The sequence below is a fragment of the Paroedura picta genome, chromosome 14 (genome assembly GCF_049243985.1).
Source record: "Paroedura picta isolate Pp20150507F chromosome 14, Ppicta_v3.0, whole genome shotgun sequence".
NCBI classification, from domain to species: domain Eukaryota; kingdom Metazoa; phylum Chordata; class Lepidosauria; order Squamata; family Gekkonidae; genus Paroedura; species Paroedura picta.
In genome coordinates this window covers 34282265-34307261 of record NC_135382.1, presented here as the reverse complement: position 1 = coordinate 34307261, position 24997 = coordinate 34282265, and the positions used below count along the sequence as shown (strand labels likewise).

General features: G+C 47.1%; 1 protein-coding gene and 1 long non-coding RNA gene across 2 annotated transcripts; one reads left to right on the top strand and one right to left on the bottom strand.

The window, feature by feature from the left end:
• Positions 1-272: 272 nt before the first annotated feature.
• LOC143823498 (uncharacterized) lies at positions 273-2217 on the bottom strand. Its single transcript, XR_013226494.1, has 2 exons — positions 2099-2217; positions 273-1590 (listed from the first exon to the last, which is right to left on the bottom strand). It is a non-coding gene; the product is annotated as an uncharacterized LOC143823498 (long non-coding RNA).
• A 1102-nt stretch (positions 2218-3319) lies between these two features.
• N4BP1 (NEDD4 binding protein 1) lies at positions 3320-24579 on the top strand. Its single transcript, XM_077309869.1, has 7 exons — positions 3320-3761; positions 13487-15177; positions 18656-18786; positions 20270-20366; positions 21270-21377; positions 22299-22406; positions 23997-24579. The coding sequence occupies exons 1-7, from the start codon at positions 3489-3491 to the stop codon at positions 24328-24330; spliced, it is 2742 nt and encodes a 913-aa protein (XP_077165984.1). The 5' UTR covers positions 3320-3488; the 3' UTR covers positions 24331-24579.
• The last annotated feature ends 418 nt before the right edge of the window (positions 24580-24997 follow it).

The following is a 24997-nucleotide window of genomic DNA, read 5'->3' as shown; positions in this document are numbered from 1 at the left end:
GCTGGCGGATCTAAACCTTTGGCAACATACAATTCCACCTTAAGACGTCAGACTGTTTTGTTCCTGTTTGGAACTCGGAGTCCTATAAGATACCAGTGACATTCTACACAGTTTTTTTAAAGCCAATATTTCCATTCTCAGAGCCAGAACAGATATACATATTTCCGAATAGCCTATTCTTAGCTCCGAGATTCCACAACCTCCTAAATGGATACATGGAAAATGCTTCTGCATGCTCAGACACAGCACCCCCCCCTTATAAAAATGCTGGCTTCCCTATATTTATCTTTAATGGAGTGGAGGGTAGTAACACTTACAAAAGAGTCAAGAAATGATAAATTACCTCTTATTGCATGGAGTCAGAGGTTAAACTTATTACTGCTCACCGCAGGCCAACCTTAACCTCAGAATTAATGCCATAAACAAGAAAAGAAAATCCGTTTGCAGCCATAAATACCCTGCAAGAGCCTTTCCAGAGGGTTAGAAAAGTGAAAGGATGCCCCCTACTGGCATTTTTGATACAATCTCTGTCTGACCGGCCTTTGGGGAAATTCTCAAGCAAAAACCTGGCAGGCCGTTAAAGACACCTTTTTGATGCCCACCATCATTAGCCTGTGCTGTAGAAAGCATTCCTTTCTTCAAGCAGGATTCGAAAAGTGAACCAAAGTGCACTCAGCCAGTGAAACTGCTTCGGATGTTTCCAAAGTTGTCCACAGGATGTAAAGGTAAAGGTATCCCCTGTGCAAGCACCGAGTCATGTCTGACCCTTGGGGTGACGCCCTCTAGCGTTTTCATGGCAGACTCAATACGGGGTGGTTTGCCAGTGCCTTCCCCAGTCATTACCGTTTACCTCCCAGCAAGCTGGATACTCATTTTACTGACCTCGGAAGGATGGAAGGCTGAGTCAACCTTGAGCCGGCTGCTGGGATCAAACTCCCAGCCTCATAGGCAAAGCTTTCAGACAGCTGCCTTGCCACTCTGCGCCACAAGAGGCTCTTCCACGGGATGTAAAACACTGGTAATTCAGAAAGCAACGTTTTTTTCTCCTTCCCCAATGCACAATTCTGAATTGTTCTTTTAAAATTTGGCGCTTAAAAAAAATCTATTTGATGCATTTCATTAATATCGTAAGCCTGTTGTCCGGATCTGTGTTGGCATCCACGTCCTGCCATGTTTCTAACTCTGGGCAGTCTTCGTATTCTTCTGTTCTCTGCTGGAGGGGGGTTAGTGTGACTGTTGGGTGAGCTTGGACATGTTTAGTATGGGTTGTTTGTAGGTCCACTTTGACCTTTGTGTAGGCTATGTGTTATTTTGATAGGTGGGTGCTGGGAGAAGAGGACGCTACAGTGCAACACTGTCCTTGAAATCCGGGGTCTGGCGGTTGGTGTTTGCCCCTGGGTGTAACAAAAGTGCTTGGGAAAGTCGGGAGGTTACCTTCTGAAGTGACGTGACATGAAGATGGTGCCGATGAGGCTGTATGTGTGCTGCAATTTAGTCTTAACAAGAGCCGAGTTGGTTTCTTTTCAAGAAATCGCTTTTGCTGAACATGCTGTTTGCTTGAGGACTGGAAACGTGATACCTCCTTGAGCTCTGTAAAGCAGAAAACTGGCTCATTAACATTTTAAATAGAGTCTAAAAAAAACAAACGCACATTGATGGGATTTCACCTGGCTGTGAGATTTTTAAAAGCATGCAAAGGTGGCGAGATAATGCCGTGCAAAAATATCTCCCGGGCAAAAACTGCTTGCAAACTTTTCATGCCTGCTGAAGTCGCCCACAGAAATAGACACCACAATCTCTGTAAGTGGCGCTGCATCTCCTCGTTATTGCAGGATGCTGAAGCCGGTGCTGAATGCCTCCCTGCCTGGTTTTGGGGATTTACAGCACCCCCGTTTGGCCATCTGCACCCTGGCTTCCTTTGGAAACATCTAACAGTCGCACTAGCAGCAAGGGGACAGCTGAGGGCGCCACAAACCTCAACATCTCTGATGAGGAAACAGGTGAAGGTTATGTCACACTGCAAAAAGCCAGGAAACAGCAGTCAGAAAGGGAAGGAAACCATAGCATTTTAAAATATTTTTGTCTGTACACAGCTCACCTTCAATGACACAAGGGCTGCCAACCTCTAGTTGGGGTCTGGAGATGACCTGGAATTCCCCCTCATCAACAGACCGCGTGAATCAGTTCCCCTGGAAAAAAGGGCTGAGTTGGCATTTTACCCTACTGAGCCCCCTTCTCCCCAAATCCCCAGCCCCCCACTCCCAAATCCCTAGTTTCTCAACCTAGTGTCTGCATCCTTCATGCTCTGAGGGGAGCTGCTGTTAAAACAAAGTTTTGGGGTTTTAAAGATTTTCTCAGCCAATCAGAAGCCCAGCCGGGCAAGAGTCCCTCCTGGCCTTGTCCACTTTCTAAAAACACTTGCAGGGTGCCAAGAAAGGCATTGGTGGGCACCGTGTTGGGGATGCCTTCTTGGCACACTGTGCCAGTTTTCTACTTATTAAAATGTTTATCACTGTATTTCTTTGTGATTTACAGTTTGCCCTTTCCTTGCGATTCTGGGCAGGCTACCTGCTGTAAACTGGCACGATCAACGGAATAAGACATCTGATAAGCAAAGCAGTAGTCCTGAGACCACAGAAATCTGAACCAAGGCGTAAGCATTAGATACTTCCTATGTTTACAATGCCTAAAAGTGGCATTACAGAGGCACAATCAAATCAGAGTCCAGCAGCACCTTTAAGACCAACAAAGATTTATTCAAGGCGTGAGCTTTTGAGGGCAAGCCCTCTTCCTCAGACTATGAGTGCTTGCCCTCGAAAGCTCACACCTTGAATAAATCTTTGTGGGTCTTAAAGGTGCTACTGGACCCTGATTTGATTGTGCTCCTTCAGACCAAAACAGCCACCCATTTGACTCTATCCTTACAAAGGCAGTCAACAACGCAGCGAGAACAAGATATGGCCAACAATATATGCCCCACGCTGCAGCAGACAACAGGAAAGGGCACAATTTGGGATGGGGAGAGACCTCAGTGGGGGGGCATAACGCTATGGAGTCCACCCTCCAGAGCAGCCACCTCTTCCAGAGATCCCTGTTGCCTGGAGGTGGACTATAATCCCAGGCATTCCCTAACTCCCACCCGGCCTTAATCTCATTCAACCCCCCGCAGAGTAGGCCCCCACCCTCCAGCGCAGGACAGGCAACCGGAAGTGCGAGGCGGGCCCTAGCGCGACCGTAGCCCTTTGGTCCGCTGGCTGGCGGCGGCCGGCTGTTGCGTCACGCGGGCGCCTCATGGTGACGTCGGCGGCGTTGCATAGTGACGCGGCCGGCGCTTCCGGGGTGTGCGGGGGGAGTTTCCCGGCGGTTGTTGTCTCGGCTCCTGAGGGCCGCCGCGCGATGGGCGGCAGCGGGGGCGGCCGGAGGAGCTGCTGCCGCCGCCAGGCCCAGCGCCAGAGCCCGTGCCCGGGGGCGTCGGCGCCGCTCCGCTGATGGCGGCCTTCGGCCATTGCAGCAGCAGCAGCAGCAGCAGCAACGCGAGGGCGGGCGGGCCGCGGCCGGTGCTGGACGAGTTCACGGCCCCCGCGGAGCAAGGCGGCTTCCTGGAGCGCAGCCGCGGCGGCGTCGAGCGCCTCTTCGGGGTGCGCCTGGCCGTGCTGCGGGAGCCCGGCGGAGGCGGAGGGGGAGCCGCCTGGACGCCGCGGGACGAGCGACGCATCTGGCTCAGCCTCTTCGGCGACCGCGAGAGCGTGCGCAGCGCCAAGGTAAACGGGGGGGGGGGGGCAGGGAGACCGCCAAGCAACGGCACAGGTGGAGATGGGGGCGGGGGGGAGGTAGGTAGGTAGCTAGATAGGTAGAGATGCGAAGGGAGGGCGATAGGCCGAGGTGGGTGGGTAGATGTGTAGGTAGAAATGTATACATAGGTGGCTAGATAGGTCGATGTATAGGTAGAGATGTGTAGGTAGTTGGGTAGGTACATAGAGATAGGCTGGTAGATACATAGGTGGGTAGGTCGATGTATAGGTAGAGGTGGGTAGGTAGGTGGGTAGGTACATAGAGATAAGCTGGTAGATACATAGGTGGGTAGGTCTATGTATAGGTAGAGATCTGTAGGTAGGTGGGTAGGTACATATAGGTCGGCAGATACATAGGTAGAGACATGTACGTAGCTGGGTAGGTCGATGCATAGGTAGGTATGCGTAGGTAGGTGGGTAGGTGGACGTAGATAGATAGATAGATAGATAGATAGATAGATAGATAGATAGATAGATAGATAGATAGATAGATAGATAGATAGATAGATAGATAGATAGAGAAGAAGAGTTGGTTTTTGCATGGGCTCACCATTCTGCTACATGTTCACAGTAGAAGTGGACATGCGCACAAGAGCTTATATCTTGAATAAAACTGTGTTCACACTGTACAACACGTACACATTGCATTGTGGGTGTTGTTGTAGATTTGTAGGTATTCTACCACAGCATACGTGTACGAAATTGTATATATACAAACATGCACCTGTGACGTTTTACATTTATTCAAATCTACCTATGGGCATAAAACTGTTTTTTGTTTGCATTTACTCACACAAATCCACGCCTGTGTGCTTTAACTTCATAACTAGGTGTCTAATGTGTCTGCTAAGTGAAAGATAATCCGCACACACTGAAGTGCACTGCCAACCACAGAATGTGGCCACAGCGAGCTTTCAAGTCCCTTAAGACTCCTTTTTGTTGTTGCTGTTATGCAATGGGGGGTGTGCCTTGTCTTTTATGGCTATTGTTATGGCATGTACATTCCCCCCTCTTCTGCTTTATCCTCACAACAATCCTCCAAAGTGGCTTCAGCTGAGTGCTGATGTACTTTGGGGCTATGTGGGGATCTAAACATGGGTCATTGCAGACCTAGAGGATCATTAACAGTTACACCCTGCTGGCTTTTTTGTGCCTGAGTGTCTTCTGTGATTCTTAAGCCTCTCTCGCATTTTTATCTTGCCCTTCTCCGGAGGCATTCAGGGTGTGGTGTGTGATCCCCAGCTTTTTATTCTCACAACAGCGCAGTGAAGAAAAGACTTGAAAGCTATGCATGTGCGTGACGGAGACAAAAATAAGGCCTGTGTTTTGCTGTTGAAGACAGGATGTAGCGATTCAATAAGCCAGTAAGAGAAAGAGAAACTTCTTTCAGAAGCATTTATTGTTTATTAACATCTGGACCTTGTAACGGAACAAAGATAAGACTACCTTGGCAACTGCCTTGTCCAGACAACAAGCTACTCAAAACAACTCCTAATGGATTTAAGCAAATAACTGAATCTCATGTTGACAGCAACTCAAAAATAGATTGCCAGGTCTATAAACACTGCAATGTTAGGCATAATTTAAAAAAATACCCAAGACACAATGATAACAACATAAATAAAATTATATGTATAAAGTATTTCAAGCAGTATCAACTACTTTCTGTTCTGCATAGTAATCATTATTCCTACCCAAGGAACATTTTTATTAAGATGCTTGTTTGGCTGCAGCTAGGACCTAAAATCTGTACCTTTAATATTTTCTGGTCAGTTCAGCTTACATTTCAGTCTATCCATCCTGTCAGTATTTTCCCTTTCATTTTGCTTGAGTTTCTCTCTGTCTTTTAAAAAACAAATATGTAAAAAAAAGGAAACAGTAGTGTAGGCCACCATACCTTGGGCTGAGTGAAAAGGACAAGCACTTTAAGGAAAATGAAAGCAACTGAATACAGAAATGACTGTTGTCAAGGTGAGTTTTAGGGACAGGGGACCCAAGAGACAGTCCCTTGCCAGGCTTATGGAATGGTAAGCTGGGGGGTTTCTTTCTCTCTCCCGCTGTCTGTTAAAGTGCCACTGATCAAAGCAGTTCATCCTAGACTCATCTCGATTCTTAGAGGAGTCATCATCCCAAGTTACTAATGCCCAATTTTGAGGTCTTTCTTAGCTGGCATCTTTTCTTCCTCTTTTTTCAGCATGGCCTCAGGAGATCTGTAGGCTCATGTGCCTCTGGCTAGCTGTGATAGAACTACAGCCTGCTTGGTTGAGAGTTTAGAGCAGAGATTCCCCCATGCCCATGGGCACCATGGCACTTTTCTTGCTGCCCGTGAAGTGTTTGCCCAGAGTAGAGGGAGCAAATGCAGACTTTTGTCCAGCTAGCCTTCTAGTGAACCCCTGGAGATGTGATCAGCTGTGCAGATTTTTGTTTAATGTTGCTTTAGCAGCAGCTGCCACCACAGCATGAAGATCTTCACCGTGTGACTGAGGTCAGCTGTGGCACCCATTTTGTGGCCGGCTTCCCCCCTTGTGGCAACTGTTTCCTAGCTGAACCTACCGCCCTGTGTCAGACTTCCAAAGGTGACCCCTGGCTCAAAGTAGGTGGGGACTGTTGGTTCAGAAGAAGCCTTTCAGAGTCAGGATCACCCTCCGCTTGCGATGTAGCAATAATGATTTATTATACACATTCTTCAGGCTTCAAGAAAGCCCAGAATTGGCACAATCATGCAGAATATTGTTGGGAAGAATAGAAGAAGAAGAGTTGGTTCTTCTGTGCCGCTTTTCTCTACCTGAAGAAGTCTCAAGGTGGCTTCCATTCACCTTCCCTTTCCTCTCCCTACAACAGACACCCTGTGAGGTGGGTGAGGCTGAGAGTGCTGATATCACTGCTCAGTCAGAACAGCTTAATCAGCGCCTTGGCAAGCCCAAGATCACCCAGCTGGTTGCATGTGGGGGAATGCAGAATCGAATCTTACTCACCAGATTACAGGTCCACACCACTACACCAAGGGCCCCTCCCATTCCCACCCCATTGGGGAAACCCTTCCATGGCCATCAAGAAACCCCAGGGTTTCACGAAACCCTGCTTGAGAAAGCCTGGATTAGACCATGGCAGCCACTGTTCTGTGCACTCAAGGTATTTCCACTGCTGAGTATTTGTTTGCCTTCTTGCATTGCACAAACATTTACATGAAGTATATAAAGGGAGGAGGAGGAAGAGATTTCCAAAAGTAGTGCGGGAGAGATCTGAGTCAGTGTCTGTCCTGCCCAGGTGGGCTATGGAGAACTAAATGCGACAGGATAATAGGAGAGACATGACCGGTTCTCCAACACACTTTTAAAATTGCTAAATCGGAGCGATGGGAATCCCCAGTTGGACAGGCTGCAGGGGGGAAAATTCTTTCCCACAGTGCCACTTGCTCAACTTCAAGGCCACACCAAAGCTTCTGTTTCCCGTTTGGGGAAAAAACACACAGGCTACTTAGGTTCAGAAAGGACAGACAGGAGCCCATGGGGGGCAGGTTGAAGTCTAGCAGGCCATGCTGAAGACATCCTGACATTTCCTTCAGTTTGACCCTTAGATTGCTCTTTATACAACTTTCGACTTGTGAGAGTTGACAGCAGAAAAACAGAGGGCCTTGATGCTACCTTTCCTGACCCGTAGTCTACATGACTGATTTACTTGGCTTACTTTAACCTAGAAGCTTCATGGAGGTAGAGGCAAGACTGGCCAGTCGGTCATGAGGACCATTCGTGGCCACTTGAAGGTCCTGGAAATAATGACAAAACAAAGGCAGGTTGACCGAAACTGGGGAGAGAGGGTTTGTAGGTGCCAGCTGGGGTAATTTTAACGTACCAGGTCAATATTCTGTTTGCAAATTATTCATATATGGAACTAAATTCTTTTGGTTGAACTTTTCCTTAAATGCAAGGATGTTTGTATGTTTTGAGATGTTTATGTGTTAAAAAGAGAGAGACATTGTGAAGAGCCTGTGTGCCATTTACCGCACAGTATATAAGTGGGTAACTTCTACCCAGGTGGGACACCTGTACCCATGATATGGGTAAACTGGTTTCTTTTCAAGTAAACTTGTTTATCTTTATGGAGTCTCAGGCTGGGTCCAGGGCAAGTGTGTACAACACACAGACTCTAGTAAAATTATATGTGAAGTTTATTTGAACAGATTAAAGAATATCCATTAAAATAGGTAAAAGATCTTTGAGAAATCAGGCAGTTCAGAAAACAAGAAAGACTAACTTGTCTAACACAATGAGGAAATGCTTTAGGTGGCACGATCCTGCTATCATGAAAATGCAGGCCTCTCCTCAGGCGTTCCTCCACACTGCCCGTCAGTTCGGTCTTTGGTCCTCCAAATCCCCAAGCCAGACTTTCGGACTCCCTAATGAATGATCTCACCACTCTTGATTCTCCCCCTCCCACCTTGCTGCTCACCAGTTCTCACACAGAGCCAATTAGCCCATTCCACATTTTGGCCTTGAAGATAAGAGGCTTGTGGGCTGCAAGAGCTCAGTCAGGAACACCTGCGATATGGAGCTGGTTAGACATGATCCACAGTAACCCTTGGCAGGAGGACTCAGGAAGGTTTCGCCTGACAGATTCTATGAGGGGTTGTCTGGAAAGGAGTTACCAGCTTGGTGTAGCGGTGAGGAGTGCCGGGTTTGATTCCCCGCTCCCTCACACGCAGCCAGCATTTGTGCTGTTCTTGAGGACATTCCAGGTAGAAACTCAGCCATATTCTGTGTCAGGGAAAGGATCAGCCTGTAAGAGCCATTTGACATAGTGTGCAATGACTTGATGGGGGTCAGGGGGCTACCGGTTGTACATGTGTGAAGCACACATGGGCACATCACATTGACTCTTCACCTTTCAAGATAACATTTCTATGCTTCCTCTTGCAAGTCCTGCTTGAGGCAGCTTACAATTAAGAAGAAGAGCTGTTTTTTTGTACCGTGCTTTTTACTGCCTGAAGGAGACTCAAAGCGGCTTGCAATCGTCTTCCCTTCCTCTCCCCACAACAGACACCCTGTGAGGTAGGTGGAGCTGAGAGAGCTCTGAGAAAACTATGACTGGCCCAAGGTCACCTGGAAGGTCTCATGTGTCCCAAACTGGTTTACAGTTGCCTACTCATAGTGCTGGCAGGGGCTCATGGGGAGCCATGCCTGGTGTACACCAAGCTGGCTCTCAGTATTAAAAAGCACAGTGCTTTTTTAAATAAAGCACTTTTATTTTTAAGTGAGATCTGAGTTCATCAGCGGTCAAAGGGAATTCAGCTCCAGGGTAGTTTAATCTCTGCTGTAAAAGGGAATTCTCCAGAATTAAGGCAACCCTGAAGCCCTTAGTAACACAACACTGGAAATCTCTCAGGTGAACACCCTCCTTGCTGTTCTTGTGCCTGTTCCGGCACCCAGCCTTCGGAAGCATATGACTTTTTATTTTACTATTGCATATTGCCCAACCATGGTTTTATTACTCGGAAATCTGCTGATTTATATTTAGGGGTAAAACCAGTATGTTGCAATTAAAATATTGCTTCAGCGACAGAAGGCTACCTCTTTGGTGCTTTGACATTTGTGAGAATATCCACATGACCGTTCTCCCTTGCTGCAACACCAAGCAATACGAAGTGGAATTCTCTTTTCTCATGTTTCCGGATCATGTTCCTACGCACTGCTGCTGTGCCCAAGCAGCTTTGGAGATGACCCAAGCAGGAGTGTCCCGTTAAGGAGAAACAATTTTTGAGGGGGGGGGGGTGTTAGTGCTTGCTTTTGGAAGCCCACAGCTCAGCTGTTTAGATCCTTACCAGTCTAGGGGACCTTATTTCGACAAAATGTAAATAGAAATGGGATATACATCCTGAGATGAATGCATCTCTTTTTTCTTCGTTTTTTTTAAAAGGCTTGTAGAAGTGTTGAAATCTGCATTGCCTTGGTTGTGTCCCTTTCTTTTCACCACCTGGTTTTCCTTGAAAGAAAAGCCCCTTTTCACTCCAGACTTTCTGGTCTGTCACTTCTAGGAGTTTGCCCTATCATCAATTATTTTCTGTAGAGCCAAAGTCACATTTATGGCAATGGTGAACTCATGCAGCCAAATCTGTCGGTTTTACAGAGTGCAGGCTATTCCCTCGCTGCAGCTGCCAACCTGAGAGAAGGAGAACATGCTGTCTGCAGGAAGAAGGCTTAAACTGGGAGCTACTTAAGGGCATGGTAGTCTTTTATGTGTGTCCCAAACCCTTCTGCAGGCTGCCTCCCCTGCCCAATACCTTTTAAGAGAAGGATCTGCTTGGAAAAGTTCAAGATTGCTATGGGGGTTGGGTAGAGCTTACGGTATCAGCCACCATCCCTCCTTCATTTCTCAAAGCAGCCTTCCAAGAAAGCTAGCTGCCGACCAGGGCTCTGTGCTTTCTGCTGTATAATCAGCATCCCAGATCTGCCTCTTAATGAGGAGGGAATGCTTCGTCCACTGGACCGTTTCCAACACTTGTAAGGCCTCCCTTTTTATCTCTGATGGATATGAATCAAATTACTTATTAGTTACACCAGGGTTACATAAACTTAATGAAACCCCTCTTTTTAATAATAATAACAATAAACCTTTATTGGCATAAAACAATAAGAGGCAAATACAGCCAAGCAGGGTAAAAATATAATAGGGTGAAATAGGCTAATAGTATAAACTAAAACAGAGTAAAATGGATGTTGAGTAGCAAGACAATTGCTCAAGTCAAAACTTTTAGCGACTTAGGCATTCCATTTAATTATAACCTTAAATGGTCTATCCACCGTGACCGCTCTTTGAATTTAGCTAAGTGTTCCTCAGTTCAATTTAAACGTTTTTATTTTTTGGAAGGCAACCAATATGTCCCAGTGGCCATAAGAATCCTTAATGCGAAAACTCATATTCCCCCCCCCCCATGCTCCATCTTGTTTTTGTTCATATCATGCAAAAAAAGTCTATAACAGGTTTCCAATTAGCAGCAAGCGTAGGCGTTGTCTTTTCTCTAATGGAAGAAGCAAGTCTTGGCCCTCTCTGGCGACTCCATCGTTTCTATTGACCATTCTTCTCCCGGGGGCAATGCTCAACGTTTCCATTTTTGAGCAGGCCACAGTCCTCGCCTTGCCATGCTCACTCTCTGCATGCATGGTGCTTTCCCACTTTGCACAGGCAGGCAATATGTCCCATTGAGCCCCAGCCCCACAGGCTCAAGCAGTGTGGCCCAGATGCAGCTTGGCCATCTCCATGAAACCTCAGCCCCAGTTCTAATGAACTAAGGGCTTGTAATGCAAAATGGTTTGCAGGAGGATGTTGTGTGCTGCTGGAGGTTGCGTGTGTGGGACCGTTAAGTTCCTGAATGGAAATGCCCTAGAGAAAACCAACTTGCTCATTTCTCGGTAGACCTGCGGTCCCACAGGCATATAAAAGAGGAAAAGCTAATAAAAGAGGAAAGGCTCAAGGCAGACAGACATGGAGGTGCATTACGGGCCAGTGGCTTGGAAACTTTCCTCTCCCACAGCAGATGCTAAACGAACTAGGAAAAACCAAGAAAATTGTCGTGAACGGGTTCTGTGCTCCTCTTGTATGCAAGTGAGCTTGGTGTAGAAGTACAACAAAAACTGAGTCCAACAACACTTTTAAGACCAACAAAGATAGATTCAAGGCGTGAGCTTGTCTGAGGAAGTGTGCCTGCACACAAAAGCTCACACCTTGAATCAGTCTTTGTTGGTCTTAAAGGTTCTATTGGACTCAGTTTTTCTTGTGCTGCTTCAGATCAACATGGTGACCCACTTGAATCTATCTAGGTGTAGAAGTGTTCTGCTCTTGAAGATCACAATGCTCTGAGCCCCATTTTTACATTTATGAAATTGGGTTGCTGAGGCCCACCACTCTCTTGGCCGGTCCTCCTACTACCAGGTCCCAAGTGTCGACAGGGGCCTCAAAACCAAGAAGGAAGGAGCGTTCTGGCAATAGATTAGTCAGGGATGTCCAGCTAGCATTCGTTGTGGGCCATTTAAAAAACACAGGGGTCAGTTGCATGTGCTTCCTCAGCTGCTCCCCACCATCAGCTACAATCCACTGACTTGGTCTGGCCCAGTTGCCACTTGGAGGTCTTGCCAATAAGTTGGTCAGGTGGAAGCGTCCTTTATAGGTGGGAGGAGTCCAATGGCAGTAACCCCTTCCCCCTCCCCCATTGCCTCCTGGTAAGTCTAGGGATTCTCACTGTCCCAGATGCATTCTGTTTATGTGGTTTTCTGTAATATGTGCCAGCTGAAAATAAAATCCCAGACGGATAGCTGTGTTTAGTCTGCAGCAGATAAAACAGGAGTCTTGTTTTTCATTACACATTAAGCTTTTGTGAATCAGGGCCCACTTTCAGCGGGGGTTGTTCATTTATTTATTAAAACATTTATGGCCCACCTTTTCTTTGTGGTTCAAGGTGGCTTGCGATAATCCTTAAAACCTCATCCATGCCCTGGGCCTCAGGAAACGGGGTGGAAGGCAGGTTACGGTGGATGAGCGATAGGGTTGTGAGTGTCCTGCATAGTGCAGGGGGTTGGACTAGATGACCCAGGAGGTCCCTTCCAACTCTGTGATTCTATGATTCTATGAAAATAAGTCAAATGCTGTCAGGGGCTCATGGGAATTGTAGTCCATGGGCATCTGGAGGGCCGCAGTTTGACTACCCCTGCTCTAAGCCATGTGCATGATCAGCCGCTCATTAACACAGGAATCCCTGCTCAGAAGTAGCCGGGAGCTGCACAGGATCTTGCCCATTATAAAATTGCCGCAGTTCTGTTCTGCTCAGTATGGGGGGGGGGGGGAATCAGTGGGAGCCTGTATATCATGATGTCCCCCATACTGCTCCCCTACATGACCCATCCAGCCAGGGTAGGTAGCTTTTGCTAGGACATCTCCCAGCTGCAAGTGCTGGTGGGGTGCCCCTGAATAGAATGACCTCACAATCCCATTGGCTAGGCTGGATAGGAGCAGGCTGTTCTGCTACTCACAATGGTGGGTGTGGGACTGGATCATAGGACTAACTCTTGAGGTCACAGCATAACAGCCAAAGTGAGGATTCCCAGCTGAAGATAGGGATCATCCTATTTCTTTGCCGCACATCTGCATTCATGCAGAAGGTTGCTGAAGGTTGTCCTTTTCATGCTGTTTGGGAGGGGGCAGCAAATGGGGTTTTGTTGCATCAGCAGTGGTGAAGCCCATTGCGTGGTGGAAGGCAACGGTCTCTAGTTATTGGTCTGGTGTGGGTTTTGCCAGGGGAACTTCACCCACACAAACATGCGTCTCCTCTCCAGATTATCAGGATCAGCTTTGCAGAATTTATTTTACCTGGCCAAATTAAACAAAGAAGCAGGGGGGAAAGGCTGTCTCCAACATCCTCTTCCTTGTTGTCAACTTTACAGTAATCCTGACCTCACTTGGCTTTTATAGCTTAACAGCAAAGAGAATCAGAATGGTGCTGCACGCGTAACTCAGTGATGGGCAATGACCCCTCCTGTGGAATATCACTGTCTAAAATCATTTTTCCACCCTTGCAGTTTTGTGATCACATGGAGAGGTTTTTTTCCCCATGAGTATTGTGCATCTCAAGAGGGGGAAGCAAACTGTGCTGCAACTGTTGAATTGTCAAACGTGGCGTGATCTAATTTTTCTTTCCTTTGTTGTAGGAATACATTAAAGGAATTTGCGAGCCCGAATTGGAAGAGAGGGAGTATTATCCCAAGGATATGCATTGTATATTTGTTGGCGCCCAGAGCCTCTTCCTGAATTGCCTCATTCAGGATACCTGCGCCGATATCAGCGTCGCAGAGGTAGGGATGCTGCATATCAAAGGCAGCGCCGAGCCTGTGGTCATGGCCAGGAGCCACATCCAGCAGTTGGTGAGCCTCTTCAGGAAAAATGACAACCTCCTGAACAGCCAAGAGTCGGAAGTCAAGAAGCAGTTCAAACACCTTGTCGAGGCCCGTGCAGATAAGTATACAATGGACTTGTTGATCTTGCCTAGCTCGCTGAAAAGAGAACTCCTCAACCTTGCTCAGGACAAGACTTGCCGAGTGGAGGACAAGATCATAGACCTCACTGAGGCTGACGGGGTGCCAGAATTGCTCCCGAATGAAACTTCGGAACAGTGTACAACGAGCAGTAATTTTGGGACCAGACAGGAGGAAGCGCGGAACAACGCAGGCACTCCGGTCACTGAGCTGACAAAGCGGATGGACACGGTCTTTCCACAAAGCCCAGAAAAGCATTTTGTACCCATAAATGGTCTGTCTTCACTGGAGACGTCTGTGAGCAAAGACAGGCAGTCTTGCAAAAGAAGGTCCTCTGAATCTGAGGAGAGGCTTCCCAAGAAACAGTTTTCCTTGGAAAACAACCAGGAGAGCAAATGGACGGTGGGTGGTTCGCCCAGGGATGTGATGGTGGTCAACCTGGCGGCCAACATATGCGACAAGTCAGCGGAGCCGAGCTCGTCCCCTAAAGAAGGCGACGAGATCAGCGAGGAAATGGAATACAAGATTCTGGTCAACTTTTTCAAAAGCATGGGCTACTCGCAGCACATTGTAGAGAAAGTGATCGGCGAGCACGGACAGCTGGCCGAGCCCCTTCTGCTCCTGGAGGAAATTGTCAAAGAGAGTAATAAGTCCTCTAAAGAGGAAGAGCAGGGTATTCAGGCCATGGGGACACAAGCTGCAAAAGGCAAAGGCAGTCCCAGCAATAACCGCCACTGTAACTTGGGCCATAATTCAGAAGAGCCCAAAAATGGCAAACTCAATGTGGTCCCTTGCCCAGGGGCCCAGCACAAGACTGAACGCAAACCGCCTTTGCCAGGCAGTGAGAACAAAACTCCAGCGCACAAAGATCACCGCAGTCACGGAGGCCTGAATCATTGTCCTGAGCCATCCCACGCATCCCAGAAAAGTGTGCTAGAAATCGATGGTCATGTGACTGCACGTGACAAGTCTCAGGGATGGACAAAAGAGAGGAAACCTAAAGATACCGGCTTGGTAGCAAGAGGGACCGGGGAGACCTCGCGCCAGCCCATTCAGAAGGAAACTGCGGCAGCTCAGACATGTGCTGATCAGTCAGCCATGAAGCACGATCAGCAGGGCTGGTGCAGCCCTTTGCAGCCCAGAGCCAGGCAGCTCCCTTCCCAAAAAGCGAATCCACCCGAACATTGCGCTCCTCATCCAGAAAGCAGGCCGGGGGTTTCGTACAGTCATCGTAGTGACCCTTCGGTCACCGGCATTCAGCGGTTTCTGGAATCGCTAAAAATGCCCTACAAGCTGGAACTGAAAAATGAGCCAGGCAAAGCACACTTGAAGCATATCATAATCGACGGTAGCAACATAGCTATCTCGTGAGTATGAGCTTGGGGCTTTTTTTTTCTTTCTTTCTTTTCTCAATTTTCAGGGCGGTTCAGAGCCAAACTGGGGCAAGAAGGGGGATTACCCCAAAGCGCGGACATTTGGAGTGTCGGGGTGAGGATAGTGAGAAATATACAAACCTTAAGGTGCCGTCTTTATTCTCACCCAAGTTTGAGACAGCAAGACTTTTTCGGTGTTCTCTGGGGATGAGTAAGATCCACGGGTGATAAGGTGGAGATGACAAGCTTGAAGAATTGCCTGTGTCAGCCACCTTGTGTGGCCAGTCACATGAGCACACCAGGTTTGATGTACCAGGCGCGAGGTGCCTGAAAAGTTCACAGTGGCAGCTCAAGCACAGCTCAGTTGCCTTTTCCCAAAAACTTTTTGGGGGAAGGAATTTGATTGCCTCGCTGAGTGCAGCATCTAATTCGGCTTCTCCTTAGCAAACTGATCCTGGCACTGCCATGGACGCACACATACCTGACTTGTTCATGGTGCTTTCTGTGGCATTCCCTCTGCCCACTGGTCAATCCCATAGGTCATTAAATATTTCAGTGGTCCCAAATGATACGGGCCTTAGATGTATCTGAGACCTACCCCTGGCCTCCAGTTTCAAGTCTTTGGCCTGCTTTGTCAGGGCCTCTTAGGAAGTCGCTGGGCTAGCAACATGCATGTTCTCTTGTGCTAGCTTTGGCATGACTGCATACAAAGTGAAAATGATAAATCAGGGAGGGGGCGGGGAGGAAGAGAGAGCCTCTGCCGATCCTGGGCCTTCCAAAATACCGGAAATTGTCAGCCAAAGAGAGTAACCGCCGCTGCTCCTGCAGCTTCTGTCTTGGTGGCCTGTACCAAACCATTATTTGTATAACCTGTTGTTGCTTCTAAAATTGGCACAGGGGAGGGGGCCAGGTCAGGGCAGGCTTTACCTGTGACAGCTGATTGCTTCTTCACAGATCCAGCTTTGTTAGTCACTGCTCAGCACCTTAATACCACTGAGATATATTTATCCTTTCTGTTGCCCCATTTTTTTAAACATTAAAAACCTCTGCATTTTAAAACAGTTATTTAAGGCTTATTTATAATTAGCAGGAACTCTTCCCCCCCCCCTCTTGCTCCAAAGTGTAAATAAGAACCTTTAATGATAGGGCAGAATCCGCTCCACATTTTGGACACTGTTCAGCTGCTGTCGAAACAAATGGAAGTTGCACAAGCATGCACTTGTGCTGTTGAGCAACCTCATTTCATTTTAACTGTCTCTGCACATGAGAAACAATGCCCGTGCCTGCTGTGCCTGCTTTTGGGGGGGTGGGCAGCATAGTTACCCTGCTGCATGATATGTAGGGTCTCTTCGTTTGTGAACAATAACATTGCGGGATTAGAGCGTGGTCCACATTGTAGCCGTAAATGGAAGTTATTTATTTGCACGTCCCATTTGTCTGTGTAAAATAAGCAGCCAACATTGTGGGATTTCCTTAGTTCATGCTTTGAATTGTCAACTCTTCTGCCCCACTGGACGTCTTCTTAGTGGCCAAACCTGTGGTTGACCATGCAGTCGGTGGCTGTAATGTGAACAAAAGCATAGTAAAAATGTCAATGGTTTCCTCATTCTTCAGAAAACAGTGATGCAAAATGAAAGTCCATATTGTGATTCATCTTAAATTCCAGGCAGATTTCCCCCCAAACTAGAACTGACGGGGAAAGCTATGCAAATTGGTGACGCCCAGTAATAACCGACTGCCGTCTGTAATTATCCTTGTTGAGGGAAGTGTGTAGCCTTCAAAAAGGTTTCTTGGGCTTTTGCAAAACCTGCTACATATCACTCAGCGTATAAAGCTGGCCAAAGTGTGTAGTCACACAGGGCGGCCGGGGATGATTAAGAAAAAAGTATGCAGAAATTATTTGATTTTTCCTTGGCGAGTGCAAATTTCTTGATTTGGGGATAGTTAGCAGCACAGTGCCCAGCCTGGTACAGAGAGGGGTACGAACCTTCCACAAGTGTGGAGAAACTTAGTCTGGGGTACAGATGTACAAAAGAGTATCTACATGTTACACAAGGGAGAAATCAGACTGTGAATCTTGTCGCAGGGGTGAGGGAACTTTGCCATTTAAACTTTCGTCCCTTAAACTTTCATAGAATAAACGTAAAGATTTCTAGCTTCCCGGAATTTCAACAATCACAACAGACTTTCCCCCTCTCCGAAATTAAAGTTTGACTATAAATCTGTCGTCTCTGTCTCTACACCAGGGGTAGTCAAACTGCGGCTCTCCAGATGTCCATGGACTACAATTCCCAGAAGCCCCTGCCAGCATTCGCTGGCAGGGGCTCATGGGGATTGTAGTCCATGGACATCTGGAGGGCCGCAGTTTGACAACCCCTGCTCTAAACCTTTGAATCCCAGAGCCAGAAGGCCACATCAGGGGAAGGCCTCAGCCTGTATGCCCTATTGTTGGCTGTCCAGAGGAACCAGTTGGTCACTGTGAGGCGGGATGCTGGACTAGATGTGCCCCTGGTCTGATCCAGCAGGGCTCTTCTGATAGTCTTATGTTGTTTATTGACAGATCAGCCCCTGTGATTCAGTTAAACTGCTTTTCTGAGCAGTGACTCATGCAGATAGGCAGTGGAGTCACAGAGGCAGCTCTGCATTGTTGCTCACTGGCTGATCTAGACATGCTGCAAAGTTCTGATGAAATTACCCTCCCCACAACATAAGCTGTCTGAGCACAGTGACTCATGCAGGAATGCAGCAGGCAGCCTCTGTGACCCAAATGCTTTCTTTAGCTGTTCCCAGTGTACCAGTGTGACCTCTGTGTACTATCTACAAATTGCTGGTCTGTCCTGGCCAGACATTTCAAAATTTGTAATTTTTAAAGAAAGGACGAAAATAGAAGAAAAGGGTTGCAGACATTGCTTCTTGAGGAACTTGTCAAGAAAATCTAAAGCAGGGGTAGTCAAACTGCGGCCCTCTAGATGTCCATTGACTACAGTTCCCATAAGCCCCTGCCAGTAAACTCATGGAAATTGTAGTCCATGGACATCTGGACAGGCGCAGTTTGACTACCACTGATCTAAAGGGTTGCTGAAAAACACAATGTCAATATTGCTATATTGTGTCATCCTACATTGGTTTGCTGAAGTGGCTTACAGAAGAAGCAACTGTAAGCTGCTTGGAGATTCCTGGTAGAGAAAAGTGGCATATAAGAACCAACTTTTCTTCTATACAGGATGTCTGTTGTGGGGAGAGGAGATTCGTTCTCGCAGAGAAAAGGGGCATATAAAAACCAACTCTTCTTCTATTATAATAATAAAAATTTTAACCCACCCTTCCCCCAAAAGCGGCATATAAGGACCAGCTCTTCTGCTGCTGCTTGTACTGATTAACCTGTCACCTTTGGCTGCTTGTCAATTAAAGATCAGCAAACATTACAGTTCTCCCCCCCCCTTTGTTCCCCCTTTGTTCTCCTATTCTACAGTCATGGTCTAAACAAGTTCTTCTCATGTCGGGGGATTGCCATTGCAGTTGAATATTTCTGGAAACGTGGCCACCGAAAGATTACGGTGTTTGTTCCGCAGTGGCGAACGAGGCGAGATTCCTCTATCACAGGTAAGGCCAAGAATGGGGCACTTCCTGTCAGCAGGGCGCCATCTTCCAAAAGATGACACCAATGAATGTGTTCGATCCTTCAAGCCAGTTCCACTAGGAGAGATGCTTTCTTTCAGTGGACAGGAAGTCACCTTTTGGGGTTTAATGTAAACAGCTGTAATTTGCAAAAATGAAATCTGACAAGCTGGGGGGGACTGTAGCCGTCATATTTGGGAAGTGTCCTGCCCCCTGTAGCACACAAACTGCTGATCGCTGGGGGCCTTCAGTTTGGTGTACTGGTTAGGAGTGCGGACTTCTAATCTGGCATGCCGGGTTCGATTCTGCACTCCCCCACATGCAGCCAGCTGGGTGGCCTTGGGCTCGCCACGGCACTGATAAAATTGTTCTGACCGAGCAGTGATATCAGGGCTCTCTCAGCCTCACCCACCCCACAGGGTGTCTGTTGTGGGGAGAGGAATGGGAAGGCGACTGTAAGCCGCTTTGAGCCTCCTTCGGGTAGGGAAAAGCGGCACATAAGAACCAACTCTTCTTCTTCTCATCTGGCCGTGGATCCTGAGAGGTGGTGGGTGCTGCAAAACAGTGGCTTCATAACGTTAATTTCTGAAACCCAGAACTAATAGGAAGTGGTGGCAGCTACCAGCATAGATAGCTTTAAGAACGGCTTGGATAAATATATGGAGCAGAGGTTAGTCTAGACTGGATGGGCCTTTGGCCTGGTCGAACATGGCTTCTCTTATGTGAAGCAGTTTTTTTCTGCTTTCTATGTAAAGCAGATTTTTCCTCCCCGGGGAGAATTGCGGGCTGTTTGGGATCTTATTTATTTATTTATTTATTATTTAAACTTGTATACTGCCGTTCGCCAGGAGGTCTCACGGCGGTTCACAATAAAACATTAAAATCACAATAAAACCCCATAAGTTCCCATTATATGACGGGCAATAATAACAACGATGGCGTTCTAATCCTATAACCCCCGCCAGTTCAGTCACAGGTCATAACGAGAGAGGGAGCTGGCCGATGGATCTAAGGGATCCAAGATGGAACCCGGGCTTTGCCTTGGCCTCAACTGTATGCTGGCGGAAGAGCTCCGTCTTTCAGGCCCTGCGGAAAGCTGGTAATTCCGGCAGGCCCCCCTGTGTTCCTGTTTTGTTCAGGCTTGTTTATCTGTAACCTGGACCACTGGAAAGCCACTGTTATATTCCTTCTTCATTGGCTTGTGTTGGGGGTGGAGGAAAATCTCCTCTCAGTTAAATACGAAGAGTTACATGTGTTCCTAGTGTTCAGAAGCCCACTGCGTAACTGTTAGGTACAGGAAACATCAGATTTACGATGAGAAGGAATAAGAACAGTGACATGCAAGAGCCTGTTTCCCACATTCCTGTTCCCGTATTTCCTAACGTTTCATTCATTGTGAACAGCCAAAAACCTGCCGTCTTTTAAAGAGTACTGCTTTATTCTTTTTTTCCCTCCTCTTTTAACCTAGAACAGCACTTCTTAACCCAGCTCCAGGATGTTGGCATTTTGGCCCTCACCCCTGCACGGGTTGTATTGGGAGCCAGGATTGCATCGCATGATGATAGGTAAAGGATCACCAAATTACGTGTCTCACGGCTTCCGGCTGGTAGCTGGAGAGGGAAATGAGAAGCCCAGTTCTCCTCTTGGTGAAGGGGTTCTCAGTTTGGGAGCTACAAATAGGTTGCCCTGCTTCAGCCAGTTTACATGTCATAGCTAGATCTTGCCACTGTGCTTTATTCCAGTGGGAGAAGTTTTTCCCCGATGTAAGATTGCATCGGGGAAGGCTCCTTCTGCCTGAAGAAAGGACTTCTGCTAGTGGAATAGATCCATGTGATCCGGTGCTTACTCAGTAAATTTTTAGCGTCCTGCAGCTCTTCAAAACTGTGTCATGGAGATGCATTCTTGCACTGAGCTCCATGTTTCAAAACTTGGCTCTGTTGAACAATATGTGCATGTATGTGAATCAGCCACACGGCAAGGGAAATGCCTCTTGTTACATAGCGCTGGAGCATAAGCCCTTCAACTTTTATCAGTAGTGTCTATTGACCTTGCATGAGCGGCAGCATCACAAAACTATTGCTTTTGTGGGGGCATAAAAATACATCCCAAAGTTCATCCATTGTTGTCTTTCCTAAGTTAAGATTTCACAGCAAGTTTGAAAGTTGTGTGGCTCTTTGGACAACTCCCTAACTGTCCTACTTGTTCCCACTTAAATTTAAACCCGCCCAGTACTGTACAGGGTTTGCTGTGCCCTAGGAGTCATACCAGCCTCTTTCTTGCGAGATGTGGTTTGTGGCTTCGGGTGAGCCACGCACCCAGGACTCTCCCTTACAGGGCTGCAGTTGGCCTCCTACAGCATCTTGGGCAGGCTTCACTTAGGCAAGGGTTGGAAGCTCTTCTGGATCCCCACAGGGGAGAACAGCAGGATCCAAATGAATACATCTCTCCTAAATTAAAAACCCTTATAGGTTTTTGCTCCATCTTGCTGAGAGAACCAATGGGGTGATTGTTACCAACGATAATCTGAGAGAATTTGTGGATGAATCGACGTCATGGAGAGAGATTATTCAAAGGAGGTAAATTCTGTTTCTTTTTCTTTGCTAGTTGTGTGTATTTGGGGGGGGGTGTCATTAGTTTTAGAAAAAAACTTTAATTCACCCTTAATTTAAGGGTAGACTATCAAAAGGGATCATGTATGTGCTTGCGGAATGCAGCTAAAGAAAGGAGAGTGTGGACTTTGCCACTAAAAAATGTCCTCCCGACCTATCTGCTTTTTTCCCCGTGCAAAGTAAAAGAGATGAGTAATATGCACTCAAAGAGAGATAGTCACCACTCTTCAGTCAGCTTCCCTACTGTATGCATTGATCAAATGGCCTGATGACAAACTCCCAGTCACTGAATACAGTCAGCATGTGTGTGGTCTTCCCCCCACATCCTTCAATCCAGTCTGTAAACAAATTGCAGCCTCAGGCTCCAACAAGCTTTCCTTGGGAGGCTTAATTGTTCCTCAGTCTGCTTTAATTGTTCGGAGATGTTGGCGTGTTCCTTTTAAAGGAAAAATACAGCTTCGTAGGTGGTTTGGCTTTCGGCAACAGTCGGAGGGGAAGTGAACATGGCTCGAAAGAGTTGCCAAAAACGAGCATTCATCAGAGCTCTCCTGAGCGCTCTTTTCATGGAGCTCACTCTTGGTCCCAAGGATGGGGCGGAAGGGAGGAGATACTGATGACGTTTTGGAAAGTCACCTAAATGATGGAGCCAGGACCGAGAGCAGGGTGGGGAAAGAAAAGAACAGGGGTAGTCAAACCGCAGCCCTCCAGATGGCCATGGACTACAATTCCCAGGAGCCCCTGCCAGCGTTTGCTGGCAGGGGCTCATGGGGATTGTAGTCCATGGACATCTGGAGGGCCGCAGTTTGACTACCCCTGGTGTAGACCATTAATCTAAGGACGGCTTTCCTTACTATTCTTCTGCCTTCTCCAACCTCTCCTTTATTTAAGGTTGCTCCAGTACACTTTTGTTGGGGACATCTTCATGGTTCCTGATGATCCTATGGGCCGGAATGGACCAGGATTGGAAATCTTCCTTCAAGATGAGCCCTGTGTCAGGTATAGCATTTCCTTGTACTGAAGCTGGGACTTTTAACACGCTTCACCTGGTGAATCATACAGTATGTAGGAGCCTTAATATATAAGATAATAAGTAACTGCATTTAAAACTGTTATCAGAGTTGGTTTCAAATGAGTAGCTGTGTTGGTCTAAAGTAGCACTATAAAATCAGAGTTCAGTAGAACCTTTAAGACCAACAAAGATTTATTCAAGGCGTGAGCTTTCAAGAGCAAGCACTCCTCCTCAGACTATAGCTGGTCTTAAAGGTGCTACTGTACTCTGATTTTGTTGTGTTATCAGAGTTGTTTACATTTTAATAGTTGTTTATTGCTGCATGCCCAGTTCTCTTACAGTTGTTTCTCTTTCCTGTATTGTGGGAGGTTCCTCCCCCATCCCGTCTTTCAATAAAAAGTTTCTTTGTTCTTAACCACTGTTGTAAACGACAGACCACGTGTTTCAAGGCTAAATGTAACTGCGACGGCCTTTGCAGGGTTGAAAAGTTATGCAAGTTACCAAAAACCCCAAAAGATCAGAACAAGGCAGTGGCTTTGCAGGAGGATGTGTTTTATCTTCCGTTTTCACAGCTGGCTCAATGTCATCACACAACGTTCATTTGCGTGTGTCAAACTGGGTCAGAACTCTGAGATAAACAAAGCAAGCTTCGGTCATGTCCTCTGAGGTTTAAACTGTGGTGGTTTTCACGCCCGTGTGACAGATCCAGTAGCGTCATGAGGGTACAGCAGAGATGGAGTTTCACGTAGAGCTAATTGGGTGATGTCTGACCTGGGGAGATAAGCAGGATCTATGTCACTGGGCATCGCAGCATGATTGATGTTAACTCTCTGTGCTCCTTGGTAGATCCGTTCTCTGTAAGATGACGCCTGATCTGAAAGTTACACATGCTTCAGCTGTGCTGTAGTGGTTTGTGGCATTTGAAGGGAAGAAAGTCCTGACATTGATTTTTCAGTTAACATTCTAGGACAGGGATAGTCAACCTGTGGTCCTGTAGATGTTCATGGACTAGAATTCCCATGAGCCCCTGCCAGCGTTTCCTAGCAGGGGCTCATGGGAATTGTAGTCCATGAACATCTGGGGGACCACAGGTTGACTACTGCTGTTCTAGGATATTTAAATAAGAAAACACTCTGGCACTTTGAAACTTGATGTAACTTCCTGATCATCAGATACCAGCAGTTAAAGCACAGCTGGCCAAATTGCTCAAGTTTGGGATGACATAAGAGGCGATTAGCATAGCCTTGACTCCAGGGTCTACAACAGAGGAGGGTGTGTGGGTGTATGTTTTACCTTTTCTTCTTTATACTGTGTAAAAGAAGGGGACGACACAGAATGAGGTGGCTGGATGGAGTCACTGAAGCAGTAGGAGCAAACTTAAATGGACTCTGGGGAATGGTAGAGGACAGGAAGGCCTGGAGGATCATTGTCCATGGGGTCGCGATGGGTCGGACACGACTTCGCACCTAACAACAACAACTGTGTAAAAAAAAAAAAGTTATAAAGGCAAAGGTTGGGTTTAGAAGCAGTATGGCTTGCAACCCTCATCCCTAATTTTGTCTCCTTGTGTTCCTCAGGGGCGTTCCATCACATACTGGCCTGGCAAGCGGAAGGCTTCCTCCTCCCGGGAAACCGCACTTCCTGACACAGCCCGGCAGTAATGAACCATCGGCAAACGGCGTGTTACCTAGTTACGTACCTTCCTTCTCCCTCTTCCAGCCAACGCCCCTGCCTAGCACAGCCGTTCCCCCCCATCCGAGATCTGCTGCAGAAACAAGCCACTTAAAAGAAGCCTTGAAAAAGATATTCCCTACCTCTGAGCAGAGGGCGAAGATTGAGGAAATACTCGCTCAGCATCCCCACATGAGAGACATGAATGCTCTGTCTGCTATGGTACTTGATTTAGGGTGATGTGACAAGACCGGAGAGCCCTTGAATTTGCAGTTTGGATTGTTAATATAAAGATGGTTCTAAGCTGATGCCGAGCCATCTGTGAAAACCCAAAGCCTAAATCCTTTTGTATAAAAACAATGGTGAATATTCAAAGGATGTGCAGATACCAGCTTCTCCTTTTTTTTCTTATTCGTTTAAATTATATTGCTTTTATGACTTTGTATTGATAATGAGTTGTTTCGAAAGAGAACAAATCTTTATTTCTGACTGGCTTGCAGTGGTTTACTAAAGCAGTCCTTAATTACCTGTGAAAGAATAAGATCTGATACCAGAGCTATGTTCTGCTCAGAGTGCACTTGCAGTTAAGGCAAGTGTATGTAGAGGCTTGTTTTCATTTTTAGGCTAAAAATACCTGCGAGTGCAGGTGATCCATGGATTCATCTGTGAGAAGAGGATGGTAGTTAAGCACGTTCTGGCATCCAGATGGTAAGTGCTGGGGTCTCCATCTCAAGCTCCTCCATGTGCAGTAAGCTTGGGGGTGATAAATGACCCGGAGTTCTTGGTCAAACAGGCCTGCCCTTATCACTGACCCAGAAATTTCAATGGGCTCAAAAATGTGGCCGCTAGGGTCCTTATGAGGTCATCTTGGAGCACCCATATCCAGCCTGTGCTGAGGCGGCTGCAT

Coding starts and splice junctions, on each gene's coding strand:
- N4BP1 (XM_077309869.1), top strand. CDS start 3,489: ATGGCGGCCTTCGGCCATTGCAGCAGCAGCAGCAGCAGCAGCAACGCG. Junction 3,762..13,486: donor AGAGCGTGCGCAGCGCCAAG/GTAAACGGGGGG, acceptor CCTTTGTTGTAG/GAATACATTAAAGGAATTTG. Junction 15,178..18,655: donor GGTAGCAACATAGCTATCTC/GTGAGTATGAGC, acceptor CCTATTCTACAG/TCATGGTCTAAACAAGTTCT.